General features: G+C 41.6%; 1 protein-coding gene across 17 annotated transcripts in view; it reads left to right on the top strand.

Annotated features, from left to right (window-relative positions):
- DCX (doublecortin) overlaps positions 1–14,312 on the top strand; it is a 392,216-nt gene that overhangs the window by 284,900 nt on the left and 93,004 nt on the right. For 14 of the 17 annotated variants that reach the window (XM_085608205.1, XM_085608206.1, XM_085608207.1 and 11 more), the window contains one exon: positions 3,170–3,283. In XM_085608205.1, coding sequence (XP_085464331.1) covers positions 3,170–3,283 — 114 coding nt within the window. Of the gene's footprint in view, positions 1–3,169; positions 3,299–14,312 lie in introns of all 17 variants that reach the window. The other 3 variants (XM_085608199.1, XM_085608190.1, XM_085608195.1) reach the window with 1 other exon arrangement.

Here is a 14,312-nt window from a genome sequence, read left to right as displayed (position 1 = left end):
TTGCTCCTTAATCCCGCTTTGTTCCATAACAATACTTCTAAGGTGGTAATTCCTGTGGTGTCAACTATCTGATCTCCCTGTAGAGATTTTAGTTTTACTAATGGGGTTGTGTTTGGTAAAATAGGGATACATACATCTCCCTCTCTACAGGGATTTTTGACGGCCGGTTTGAGAGAGGCAGATAAACAATTTGAAGTCACGGTAACATTATCCAAAATATTCCCCTGTGTTAAATTTAACACTGCGCTAGCTGATCCGCTCGAGATGTTTTCAACAGTCCTCTCCAGTCAATCAATAATGGATGTATGTGAAGTATCTTGTGATCTCTCGGTTCTTTTTAGTGCAGGGTAATGAATTTTAAATTGGATTTTAGAATTTGATGGCGGAAATGCACAAGCATCGAGAGGAGATAGCAGGACACTTACAAGGTGCGAGGACTTAAGTGTCAACTTAACTCAGTCAAAATTGTCCACTTCAGAGGGTAGATGAAATGCCCTATGAATGTCCGAATGAATTAAGCCATTGCACTTTCGAACATTCACTCTAACATGCAGTCGTAGTTTTGTAACACCTATCATGTACACTGTCCTACTAGAGGGAGAATTTAGGCTGTATGTGTCCTCCTGTAAACAACTTCTAGAACAAATAGGTAGGAATTTGGACTGGGTCGGTTGGGGCATGTGTGATGTAGAAATGATAGGGTTATTACCTGAGAAGGGTCTGGAGTGAAAGTATGGCGCTTCTAAACAATAATATGGATTTGTGTCGCTTAGTTGCGTTTCCTAGAGATATTCTCGATATCCATGATGGCGGTCGATTTTTGGGGCAAAAGGATTGGATCCATACTAGGCCTTAGGATAGAGGGGATGCAGACCCTTAGCTGAATGCAAGATGTAGGGATCGGTTTCCCGATGCATATCATGGTGGTGCATTTTAAGTGGGGGATTGAGTCCTTGTTGGGCCTTTTTGGACTGGAGAATAACTCCACTACCGTACTGAAAGGGGGGGGGGGGGGGTTAAAATCTACCCCACAGCCCTTGGTCTCAACCTCCTTGATAGGGTGGCTTGAAAACGTGGCAGTCTGGGTGTCTCGTAAAGGGTGCTCTGACAACAAGCGCACCTTGCCTGTAATCTCAGCCCTCACGATAATGATATTATCCCCGAGTTCCTTTAGTAAGCACCTAGACTCAGCAGACTTGTTGAGTGAGGACTACTGGCTGGTCGCAGGCTCTGACTCATGTCTGTTGAATCAAAGGTAGCTAATGGGGCAAGGCAGTTGGTACAAATTATTGTGGGTTCTAATGGAACATGAGGTTCGATTTTAATTTGGGGAGCAATAGCATAGCTGCCTGTGGAGATGGGTACCAATTTTTCTGGGGTGAGAGGTTCACTAGTCGTAGGGGTATCGTTTTTTGGCCCCTTTTTCTCAAATAGTGAAGGTACCTTTTGTTTCTTTTCAGTTGGGTTCATTGGATTGGGATTATCTTGATGTAACATTTGCTGCACTTCCTCAATGAGATCGTCAATTTTTCGTAAAATACAATTAATTGTTTGAGATTACTCCTGGGACTTTCTTGTTAATGGTCTCCCCTAGATGTTTTTCGTGCCTTTCCTTTTCCTCATAATCGTTGCTAAACAGAACGCTTAATATCGTCAAGATAAATAGAAAACTTTTTGTTAAAAATAGGGCAGGCAAGCAACACAGTACAATAATAACGTATTATCCCTCAACAAATCACGAATAAACATTTAAAAACAGCACTGAATTGCAGTCTCTTTAATGTCCAGCCATTACAAACTGATTGCATAATAGGCTGCTCTATGCAAATTCATTAAATGTTATGGGAGTAAGGTTGAATCGGCAAGCAGGTGTTTGTGTCCTCTTAGTGGCGAAGAAACGCCTTACTAGTAAATGCACAAATAGTCGTCAGGGCCCAAAACTCTCATACACAATCCTCCCAGGGGTAAATTAAAACAATATGAAGCAGGAAAAGAAGATACCTTGCAGAAAAAGATGAGCAAAGAGGGGTGGCCCAACCTCATCTGGGCTCTAATGGGCACAGACGGGCCTGCTGTTCGCCTGGGCACATCCTGCGCCGCGGGAATAACTAGACGATTTTAAGCGCTAGCTCAACTTTCTGGAGCATGCCTCTCCTCCTTAAAGCAAGATGTCTGTTGGAGGACGATGTCCTACCCCAGCAGAGTGAAGATGTGGTGTCTACTGAGAGGCACCACAGTTGATCTCACACCACTTATCCTTGTGTATGGTACTACTACACGTTCCCAGGCTCTCTTCTCTTCGGACTGGTGAACATGAGCAGTCTGGACTCCTCTCCCTCCTGGCAAATAATGAAGATGACCGCAGGGATGGAGAAGGGACCCACACGGCTTAACACACTCAATGCAAGCCACTCACAGTGAAGAGAGACAATGATTAAAGTGGATTACCTCATTTCCCAATTCTATATGTTGCGGTGGGCAGAAGCTAAAGGTGAATGGTACTTAAACAAGTAGGAGGAGTAGGGCTGACCAAAATCCCTGTATATACATATGTATGCATTTATATTCTGAATACTTTGAAAAGCTTGAGGCTGGTAAGACAGCTAGACCTGCTTCTAGGCTGGACCTAAAAAGTAGCAGCTCAGTTGAGAGGGCTTTCTGTCCATGGACTGTCAGCTTTTGTTCTTTGTTCCTAACCAGTAGGATCTCGGCATTGTCCGACGTTTCTCAGCACCCTTCCTCATGGCTCCAGCTGAGCAATCAGCTAACAGCAGGGTCCCTCCGAGCTCTCACAAGATTGGTCTGCCACTAATGTGCAATGCATGCTTACAGATATGCGCAATTCTTGTTTTCATGTCATTGGCTTCATCAATGTTTGTTTGGAGGGAGATGGATAAATTAAGGATTCACTTCTGCCGGAAATGAGGTGTTTTTCTCGATTTTAATCAGCTGTGAAAGAATACAGTCACTCTCCTTCTTTAGCTCATGATATTTTCAGGTTTGAAATGCTGACTGCCGTGACTCAGTCATGTATCTATTGTTGATTATTATGTGGCTGTCCCAGTGAACAATTGTTAGGATTTTCAGAAACAAAAAACAGAAGTCTATTGCACAAAGTTTGGTGCATGTCAAATTCTCATATAATGATGATGTGTGTCCTTCTCAATAGAGTGCCGAGTAATGAAAGCGAACCCCCCGACTGCCAAACCGACTCCGCAGGCGCAGAAGAACTTTGCTAAGAGTCCGGCCCCGGTGCGACGCAGCAAGTCTCCAGCTGATTCAGGTAAACTCTTTGATGGTGAGTCTGGTTCAGTACAAATTGTCCTCTCCTATGTAGGGAACTGAGACAAGACTTGGCTAAATTTTGATTCACTACAGTCCTGCTTATCACCCACATGAAAGTTCGCATAAATATACTAGTTGAATGAAAGAATTAAAAAAAAAGACTCCTACATGATACGCAGCATTGATTCAGAGTCCGATTGGAACAAAAAAGTGGCCAACATATGTGAGATACAAATCACTACAATGCGTGATTTGCGGCATGTTACAAATTTACTTTGGATCAGTAATGTTGGTCAAAACAGATTAGGAATTAAAAGCTGTCTTGTGCGCAATTGTGGCCAAATAATTTAGTAGAAAACCAGTGAGAATGGGGAATTTTAATGAACATTGGAAGAACTGGAGATGTTAAGTGCAGTAAACTTTGCCAGAACTTTATATGATTTTACAGTAATTTTATAGGGGTGCATTTCTGTTTCCTATTGGATACGGAATACTCTTATGAGTAGCACACCATAAAGCACACTACGAAAGGAACATTGTTCAAAACTAAAGAGGATTTATACATAATTTTATAAGCAAGGATTATTGACTTTGCCAGTGCTTGTTGATTGGTCTTTTGGATATCTCACTGCAGACAGCAAGGTACAGAAGGTGCATAACACAGAAAGCATACTACATGTTTTATCCATATGCTTGTATTGGGAATGACTTTCAAACTACTACCATATAAATTATATCCCCCATTTGTATGGACTGGCTTGACAGCGCAGCTGTCACCATATAGTTATGTGAGAATCACCAAGAGGGAGGCTTTCACCCCACCCACATGTTGGAAGCTGTGAGTACGGTTTAAATGGGTAGAAATTGGGTGCTTTTAAAAAAAAGTACTCGCCCTCCACACAGCTGTGATCATTTGGTTTATTTATCCATCTGCCTAAGCTTGAACGTTCTGGGGCACACACATGACATTGTAATGCTATTAACGTGTCTTAGATAGCAATGTAACCTACAGTTATGGTGTTTTCTCTGGCAGTAGCACAGAAGGGAGTAGGGCAGTCATTAACCTACATGGAGTTCAGGTGTTGCTTGACAGTGCAACTGTCACCTGACCTTTCTACAGTTCTTTGCTACCACACGAATACATATCCATTCCAAAGCTATCGACTTGTAATTGTTCACATTACTATACAATATTCCCTTAAGGCCAGACCTACTATTAGCATTGATAATCCTTATTAAGTCTGGCTGGACAATGACAAGCACAGCTGTCGCCAGTCCTTATGTGATCAAAAAAAGAACTTTCAGGAGTACTACAGCTAGGAACTGCAGTTCCACCCAGATGTTGGCTTTTCTTTGAGTTTGATTTGTGTATTTACACAAAAAGAGTGCTTACCCTCTAAACAGCTGTGATCATTTGTATATTCAGCTGCTCGATCCATCCTCTTTATCAAGCAAGGCTATTGTGTGTGGCCTTTTAAGGTCACACAAATGCCCCTGCAGTGCTATCAGTCAACTTATTATAGGTAATATGGTAACTATGGTGATTTTTCTTCTCTGGTTGCCATGTGGGTAAACATATGTTCAATACAGAGGGCTTTGTTGGTTATGATTGCGAGCTAATGAGAAAGGTTATAATCTCCATCTCTTTAATATAAAAAGTTACAATAAAGTCAGTTGGCCTGACTTATTTATTGTGAAAAGGATTCATTACATTCAATATGCATTTAAGGGTGGATTGTTATTACTCTCTTAAAAGCTATTAAAATCTACAGAGAGGTAGTTTCTTACATGAAATCTCCAAGTTTGTGTGGTAAGCAACGGCTTTATTTACTTTTGGTTATCACCTCTTGCAAACGTGAAGATAGAAGATTTGCACAGTGATATCTATTAGTAGGCCCTCTTAGGAGACCTAGTAATTTGCTTTTCCATCTGTATGTTGTATACATTCCAAATTTTGGACAAAGGCTGTAGGCTTGTCTTATTTATTGTGAAAAGCATTCCTTAAAGGCAATTGGCCTTAAAATGTGAATTGTTATCACGCTGCTTTACAGGCTGTAGACAGGTATTTCGTTACATGAAATCTCACCGATTATCATAGTAGTAAAGCGTTTTGGTGTTCATCATCCCCAGTGACAAACACTAGGGGTGGAAAAATGTCATTATGATAATCTGTGTTAAGCCCTTTTCAGAGAGGTTGTATAATGTTTTGTCTACTGTAATCTTTCACATACATGTAATTTTATAACTGGATGAATAACATATGCATACTTCAGTTGGCCTGTGTTGCTTAAGGTGTCAAGCCAATAATAAATAATGTGGGCCTAATTCACAAATGTAAATTTACAATTATGTGTAAGTTTACTATTTTTGCGATTCAAAGTCCGCAGTCAAGGCGGTAAACTCTGCACATAAAAAGATAGGACATGCCTATTTTTTATGTGTGGTGTTCTCCGCCCTGACTGTGGAGTCTCTGCAGTTGTAAACTTACTATTAACTCGTAATTTGTTAATAGCAAAAAAAATAGTGCACTTACACTAAAATATAAGTTTACCATTGTGAATCAGGCCCTATGTGTCTTATTGGTTCACTGGGAAAGGTTATGTCAGATTTCATAGGCATGGTCTGTTAATTTTGAAAAGTTATGAGAAAGCCAGTGGTACTGACTTGTTTATTATGAAAAACGTGTGTTAAAGGAAAGAGGCTACTAATGGTGGACTGTTATTACACTGCAGCCACTGTTTGTAAGCAGGTATTTTGTTAAATGGAATCTCACAGATTACTTAGGAGAGGAGGTGTGGGGAGAGTTGCGTTGGATTGGATGGTATCTTACCTTCAGGGACGTTGCTTCCAAGTGGTACAATCCGCATACACATCAAAACCCATCACTCTAGCACAGGGGGTGCCGCAGGGCTCAATCTTGAGCCCAACTCTTTTTAATCTGTACGTAGCCCCCTTAGCTGACATTGTACAAAAACCTGTGGTATCAATTGTGTCGTAGCCCGACGATACACAGCTAGTGGTCAGGCTGACACCCCACTCACCGCAAGCAGCTAACAGCTTTGCAGCCTGCCTGAAAGATCTCGCTGGATGGATGTCAGACAATTGCTTAAGTCTAAATGGCAATAAGACTGAGGTGATGATAGTAGGAAATGCTCTATCAATATGGTCTCCGGCATGGTGGCCCACTATGCTTGGCCCAGTCCCAACCCCAAAGTCGGAGGTAAAAAACATGGGAATATGGATGGATTCAAAACTATCTTTTGATGTTCAGATCAATAGAACAAGAGGGAAATGTTTCGGAATCTTGAAAATCCTCAGGAAAATCTTAGACATTCTTCCTATATCATCAAGAAAAACCCTGATCCATGCTGTGGTCACAGCAAGACTGGATTATGGGATTGTGCTGTTGCTGGGAGCAACAAAAAGAGGATTGCAGAAGTTGCAGTCCATCCAGAATGCAGCCGCGCGTCTGACCCTGAACCTGCCAAGAAGGGCATCCTCGGAAAATGCACTAAAGACACCACACTGGCTACCTGTTCAAAAATGCATCACATTTAAGGCACTATGTTTTAGTCATCGTATCTTGCAAAGGAAAGGCCCTACCTATTTGCATAACCTACTCTCTGTATACAAACCAGAACGTCAGTTAAGATCTACCGGAACACATCTGGTAAAAGTCCCTAGGATAAAAAGAGCTCATATGGGCGCAAGATCGTTTAGCTATCTGGCAGCTAAGAGCTGGAATGAACTACCCATGTCCCTCCGGACGGAACCTTTGGAGAAGATCTTCCGTAAGAAGCTCAAAACATGGCTTTTTTCACAGTAGATACGTAACTACCTATTAACTGCAGATAAATAATTTTTCTGAGAATTATCAGTGGCAATCAACAGCGCAGGGACACACCAGCTGGTGTAACCAGGCACTCTATAAATCTAAATAAAATAAACTAAACTAAACCATTGTAGGCAACACTCTTGGTGTTGCTGAACTACTCAAACTGAGGTGATATTAGTTTTAGAATGTGATAATTTTTATTAGGCCCTCTTAGGAGGGATTTCATAAGGGTTTGCTAACTGTATTTTTGTAAATATTTGTAATTTTAATTTTTTGTACCTGATGGTTGCCTTTTGGAAAATGTATGCTCAATACAGTAGGTCTTGGTTAATTATGAAGACAAGCCAGTTATAAAGGCAAGAGGACCGATTGGTTCATTGGTAATGTTATGCCAGATGTTTCTTTTAATAAAGAGTACAATAAAGGCAATAGGCCTCATTTATTTATTATGAAACACTTATGTTAAAGCCAATAAGCCTTTAAGGGTGGATTGTTATTGGACTGTGTTTAGCCTGCAGACAAGTACTTTCTTGCATGGAATCTCACAGATTAAATTTGTAAGCAAAGGTTTTGGTGTCAAGTACAAGTTCTGCAAATCCTAGGGAGTAGAAGATTTGCACTGTAATAATTCTTACTAGAATCTCTTCAAATGGTCTAACAGGCTAATTTGTCTGCTAGGATATTTTAATAAAAAACATTTAAAATACATAATATATATGGTATACATGTCACAAATAGATTATATCATGTTCATACAGAATATCTATATATATTTGATTTAATTTAACATTTTCTAAAGTGCGCAAATACCTATCAGGCACCTTGGCACTAGTTTAATACTGAGTCCTTCAACCTTGAACCAGCTTAATTAGCTATAGGGGTGCCAAAAACAGCCAGGTTTTTAATAACGTGTGAACGCAAATAAAGTTATCCTTACTTTTCAGACAAATGGGCGGATTATTCCACAACTTGCATGTGGTGTGTGCAAAACTGCGACTACCCCATGTCACCTTCTTTATCCTTGAGACAATCACAGATCTGGTGGTGGTAAACCGCCATGTTCTTTAGGGAGAGAACAACTGAAATGTACTTTTAAAATACTGTGGTCCCACTCCAATTAGCACTTTATGAGCGAGACATAACTTTTTAAAAACAACCCTCTTTCTGACAGAGTGCCAATGGATCGCCACCAAAGCGAAAGATACAGGCTTGAATTTGGAGATTTTTTTGATCAACCGAAAAGCTGTATTCTGTAGCATCTGAAGCTTGTTTAAGGATCTTTGATTAATGCCTAAATAAAGGGCATTGCAGTAATCAAGCCTAGACAAAACTAGGGAAATTACGACTGACTTCTACAAGCCTGGTGGAATAAAGGGTAACACTTTTTTTAATGTATTCATAATAAAGAAGGCGGAAGATGTCAATTTATTGACCTGTTCCGCAAATGGCAACTCCAAATCAAATATGATTCCCATATTTCTTACTTTAGGAACTAGCGAAGGAGCAGAACCAAGAGACCAAGGCCATCATGAGTTATTCCAGAAAGTGACATCTTTCCCAAAAAGGAGAACCTCAGTTTTCTGGGTATTTAATTTTAAACAGTTACTACTCATCCAGTCTACGATAGCCTGCAAACAGTTGTTACACAGATCTGGAACTTCAATATTGCTAGGGATTGGCACCACAATCTGGGTGTCATACGCATATATGTAATAGTGGCAAAGCCAAAAGAATGGATATGTTTGGCAAGAGGTGCCACATAGATATCAAAAAGTGTAGAACTAAGAGACGCCACTTGGGGAACTCTGACACGGCAGAGTAAAAGGTCTTGAATTACATTCTCCAAGGGTCACCCTTTGCTCCCGATCTGCTAAAAATGAAGAAAGAAGATCGAAAGTGGATCCTGAGATCCCAATTGTCGCCAACCTCTCCAAGAGTATGGCTCACTGTGTCAAAGGCTACGGATAGGTCCAAAAGGACCACCACAACCCTTCCACCATTGTCCATGGTGAGTCTAATCTCTTCCGAGACTGTTCCTAAAGCAGTCTCAGTACAATGGCCCGATCTAAAACCAAACTGTGCATCATTCAAGACATTGTTACTCTCCAAATAATCTGATAAAACACCATTAAGATACTTCTTGATAACCTTAGCAGGAAACGATAATCGAGATATTGGTCAATAGTAGCTTACTATCGAGTCAAGAGTGTGTTTTTTCAGAAGTGGTAAAACCAGAGCTTTTTTCCACTCACTAGGAAAGCAACCTTCCCTTTTCATATTGTTGAATAATGATGTACGGGTTGGCACTATTTTAAGGGCCAATTCATGCATTATCTTAGATGGAACAGGGTGTGTGGGTCCCCTGATTTAGTGTGTGAGATAAGCTCAATCACTTGATTGTCTGAAAGCAAAGGCAAGCTCAAAACATGGCTTTTTTCACAGTAGATACGTAACTACCTATTAACTGCAGATAAATAATTTTTCTGAGAATTATCAGTGGCAATCAACAGCGCAGGGACACACCAGCTGGTGTAACCAGGCACTCTATAAATCTAAATAAAATAAACTAAACTAAACCATTGTAGGCAACACTCTTGGTGTTGCTGAACTACTCAAACTGAGGTGATATTAGTTTTAGAATGTGATAATTTTTATTAGGCCCTCTTAGGAGGGATTTCATAAGGGTTTGCTAACTGTATTTTTGTAAATATTTGTAATTTTAATTTTTTGTACCTGATGGTTGCCTTTTGGAAAATGTATGCTCAATACAGTAGGTCTTGGTTAATTATGAAGACAAGCCAGTTATAAAGGCAAGAGGACCGATTGGTTCATTGGTAATGTTATGCCAGATGTTTCAAGACATTGTTACTCTCCAAATAATCTGATAAAACACCATTAAGATACTTCTTGATAACCTTAGCAGGAAACGATAATCGAGATATTGGTCAATAGTAGCTTACTATCGAGTCAAGAGTGTGTTTTTTCAGAAGTGGTAAAACCAGAGCTTTTTTCCACTCACTAGGAAAGCAACCTTCCCTTTTCATATTGTTGAATAATGATGTACGGGTTGGCACTATTTTAAGGGCCAATTCATGCATTATCTTAGATGGAACAGGGTGTGTGGGTCCCCTGATTTAGTGTGTGAGATAAGCTCAATCACTTGATTGTCTGAAAGCAAAGGCAAGTCCGAAAGCTTAGACTTAACTTTAAGTCTTGGGGGAAGGATTCGGCCCCTGGATCCTGCGAGGATGTAGTGGAGTCAAAGTCATGGTAAACTACTTCCACTTTATCTTTAAAATGTGGGGCCAATTTATTGAAAAATATCTGGCTCGGGGAAGGGCCAACTGAAGGACCGGAGCCCACAAATGTCTGAACAGTATTAAAAAGTTCTTTTGGAGAATTGATATCATTATTAAATTTCTCTGAATAATAACTCTTTTTTCTTCAATGGTACGTTTTATATAGCTATCATTTTTATATATGTGTGTGTATAAATATATTGATATGTGATATATAAAGATGATAAACAAAAAAAACAGATCAGAAAAATGTTATCACTCGCAAACAAATTGAGCCAATGCAATAGAGTCAATGGCTGAAGCACTCCACTTGCATCCATGTTAACATTTAGGATGGGCAATAGGTTATCCACTTCAGACATTGGCTCTATTGCCCTATGAGTGACATCATTTTTCTGATCTCGTGCACATCCACCTAATAATGAGTACCCTTCAATGCAGGGACTATTGAGCCAGGCTTCAGTTTTCCATTTTTTCCTCTCATTTCATTCCTTCTCATAGTTTTATTTTCTTTATTTTAGAGCATACTACCGTTTCCCAGACCGTGCTACCAGGCTGCTTGCTTGCTAATGATCTCATCCTGTGAGGCCACAACCTCTACACTAGGCCAGCATCCCGGAATGGTACTGTTCAGAGTTTCACTGTTTTAGAATTCCAAGATGGCAAACACATTGGTTCAAAATGTAGTGGTCATACTGGGACTTCAAAACAGCGAAACACCGTATACAACACCATCGCAAGACGGCATTTGCTGATACGGGTTGTTTTGTTTGAATTATTTGTTATTGCAAGCTTATGCATGACTTGTTCAAGCAGAAGCATATTTTCTTTTTCTACTTTTATTCCTGTAATTTATCTTGCATGTGTTGTCGAGTGTGAGTTTATTGTGGTTGCCTAAGGGGATGAATGCAAGAATGAGTCAGTGGGTGGATGTGACCTAATAGCCCCTTCCCTCCTCACGTCATTCCTTACATACCCTTTCCCCCCATCTTTTCATATCACCGCTCTCCCCTTCCTTCTCCTGTGTACGCGACAACGCCTCCTTATTACATACTCCAGTATTTCCATGTGACTCTAGAGCAGTCCCTACTGGCATTTTTGGGTTTACTATTAGGCAACAACTTATGCAAGTGATTGAGATAATACTGAATGTGTTGTTGCAACTAAATGACCTGTTGTTTCCTATCGTTTCCCTCGTTTGTAAAGACAGGACCAATGTTACCACCAGTCATATGGAGGGAATACCGATACTGCGAATATACCTTGATTTGATGTTGATAAATGCAAATAAAATTGGTTGAAAAAAAAGGGTCAGGGTGTGGATGAATGGATGCGTGAGTGCTGAGATGAGTAACAGAGTGAATGTATGATCACTTATTGAATGCTTAAACCCATCATTGACTGACGAGGTCATTTTATTTAAAATTCAGACATGTTGCCGTAGCCAGTGCTTGTTAAAGTATTATGCACGCCATGCATCACACTAAGGTCAGAGCATGTGACCCGTTCATCCCACCGAGGACCCCTCTGAATTGATGCTCTGCTTCTTATTGCGGATATGACCCCTGCCTCTGACCCCCATTCCCCTCACATTTCGTTTTATTAAACGAGACGAATTTTAACTAACACGGTAATAATTAAAGAAAATTCCTCTCATTTTTAAACATCTGAACACTGTGAACAATAAAAAAAAATTTTTTTTTACAATGTTTGCACATTTTCCCCTATTCTGTTTGTGGACTGCTTCCTCGCTCAGTAGAATCCCGCAGACTAGAAAAGCAGCATCGCAAACGCAGCCCATTGTGCAGCGTTGGAGGCGTCCCGAGTGGTGTCTACTGTGCAAGACATAAATACTGCTAAGGAGGCTGCATCCGGATGCCGGCGTACAACTGACACACAGTTCAGAGCTGCTCGGAATGCTAATGTGGCGGCGAGCCTGCTGTAATGCCATAATGAATTATTGCCATGGCAACCCTGGATCACGTGCCAGCATCCACGCACGCTGAAAGCACGTCCTTACCTTTGTTCCAAATGCAGGAGGCCACTGGTAAAACGACGCAGAATCAATGCGTAAGAGAAATGCTCTTACCAAAGGGAGGATAGGGATAAAGCCCACGGTGATGGGAAAGGTGGCGATGCGCTCCGGTGGTGTGAATGCAGGACTATATGACGTCAGCTCATTGAGTGTCTGCACATTGCCTTCAGCTGGCACCCACTCAGTAACTATTGTTCTTTCTGCCAATTGAAGGTATTGTGCCAATGTCATTCGATTGAGAAATGAGGAGGTAGGGCTCCGAGCCCGACGACCTCTTTTGCTCTTATTTTCAATGATGGCTGGGCCATCTCCAACGCCCTCTTGCTGCTTAAACCAAGCCTTACTAACTGACTATCCTGCCAGGCTCAAGCTATCGCCATCGTCGCCAAGATTAAAGCAGTACATTCTGTGAGGTTGCCATGAATTGAAATGAAATGAAATAACAGCATTTGTAAAGCGCACAGCTACCTCCGGAGAGGTGTCCCGGCACTGGGGCCGTCGGGAAGATTAAGCAAGCTATTGCCCAGAGTCACATGGTGCTGGGCTAACCTGCTGCCTGTGATTGAACCGTGAACCCCGTGGTCCAGAGTCAGGCACCCTGGCCGCTGCGCCACACCTCTTCCACAAATCACTCACTTCCATGTGATTCCTAGGGCAGCTTCTAGAGGCAAAATCTGATAGCAGCTGGTGATCTATGGCTCAGCGAGCTGTGGGACCCATGTCTTGTGCCTTTGAGTTGGAGCCAAGAGTGCTCTGCGTATGACTGGAGACTGTCTGTAATGGCACTGAAAAGCTTTAAAATGATGGAATGCAGGCTCGATTATTTAGCAGGGGCTAAGATTAATTCAGCTGCTTTGTCCTTCTGTTTACCTGCCTTCCTGGGGGATATTCTTTGTTATCAGTTTTTGGGCAATTCATTCCCCATATAGTCTTCTTTGTCTTCTCAGTCCTGACTTCAATCAATTTCCTCCTGATCTCATCATCTCCTACCGTTATTGTTCCTCACCTGTACTCCAAGTCATATGTACAGTTGTTGTTTTTCGCCCCCTAGCTCCTATTGTTGAGACGTGCTACTTCTGTCCCTTCCACCTTCTCTTGGATGCCTTCGAAACCCATGCCATTTTCTATACAGTGGTACAGAGTGCCCACCTCGCTGCCATGGATGACATCAGCATGACTGGACCAAGAAGAGGCAGCCCTCATTGTCTTGGTCTTCTTCAGAGTATTTGACACAGTCACCCACCTAATCCTCATCCAACACCTACACGACGACAGAATCAAAGGACACGCACTCCAATGGATCTGCTCCTTCCTGACTGGAAGGAGACAGTCAGCCTGGCACTGTACAACTTGTATGCCAGTGACCTCAACTGTGCAGATCCGGATGGATCCTACCTGAGCTAAACCCGCTTCAACACATACATGATCCCTTTAGCAGCACCATCTGCTCTCACAATATCAACATTCTCTTCTACGCTGATGACATGCAACTCATTCTCTCCCTCATGAGCAAGGCACCCACTACCTGGATCAGTTTCAGTGCTTGCATGACTGAAATTGTTCACTGGATGACCACCAACTGTCTGAAATTGAACACCAACAAGACCAGAATCGTGATCTCTGGGAAGAGCACATCACCGTGGGACTCCACCTGGTGGTCAACAGAACTAGGACGAAGATCTACCCCACCACCCATGCCAAGAACCTCGGGATAATCATTAACCGCAAACTCGACGTGACCGCCCAAGTCAACGTGATCACTGCTTCATGCTTCCATACCCTGATGACGCTGAGGAAAGTTTTCACATGGCTCACAATCAGTACCCAGAAAACCATCATGCATGCCCTGGACACAAGC

Source organism: Triturus cristatus, chromosome 5_2, assembly GCF_964204655.1.
Source record: "Triturus cristatus chromosome 5_2, aTriCri1.1, whole genome shotgun sequence".
Classification (NCBI taxonomy): domain Eukaryota; kingdom Metazoa; phylum Chordata; class Amphibia; order Caudata; family Salamandridae; genus Triturus; species Triturus cristatus.
This window is presented reverse-complemented; position numbering and strand designations above follow the sequence as displayed.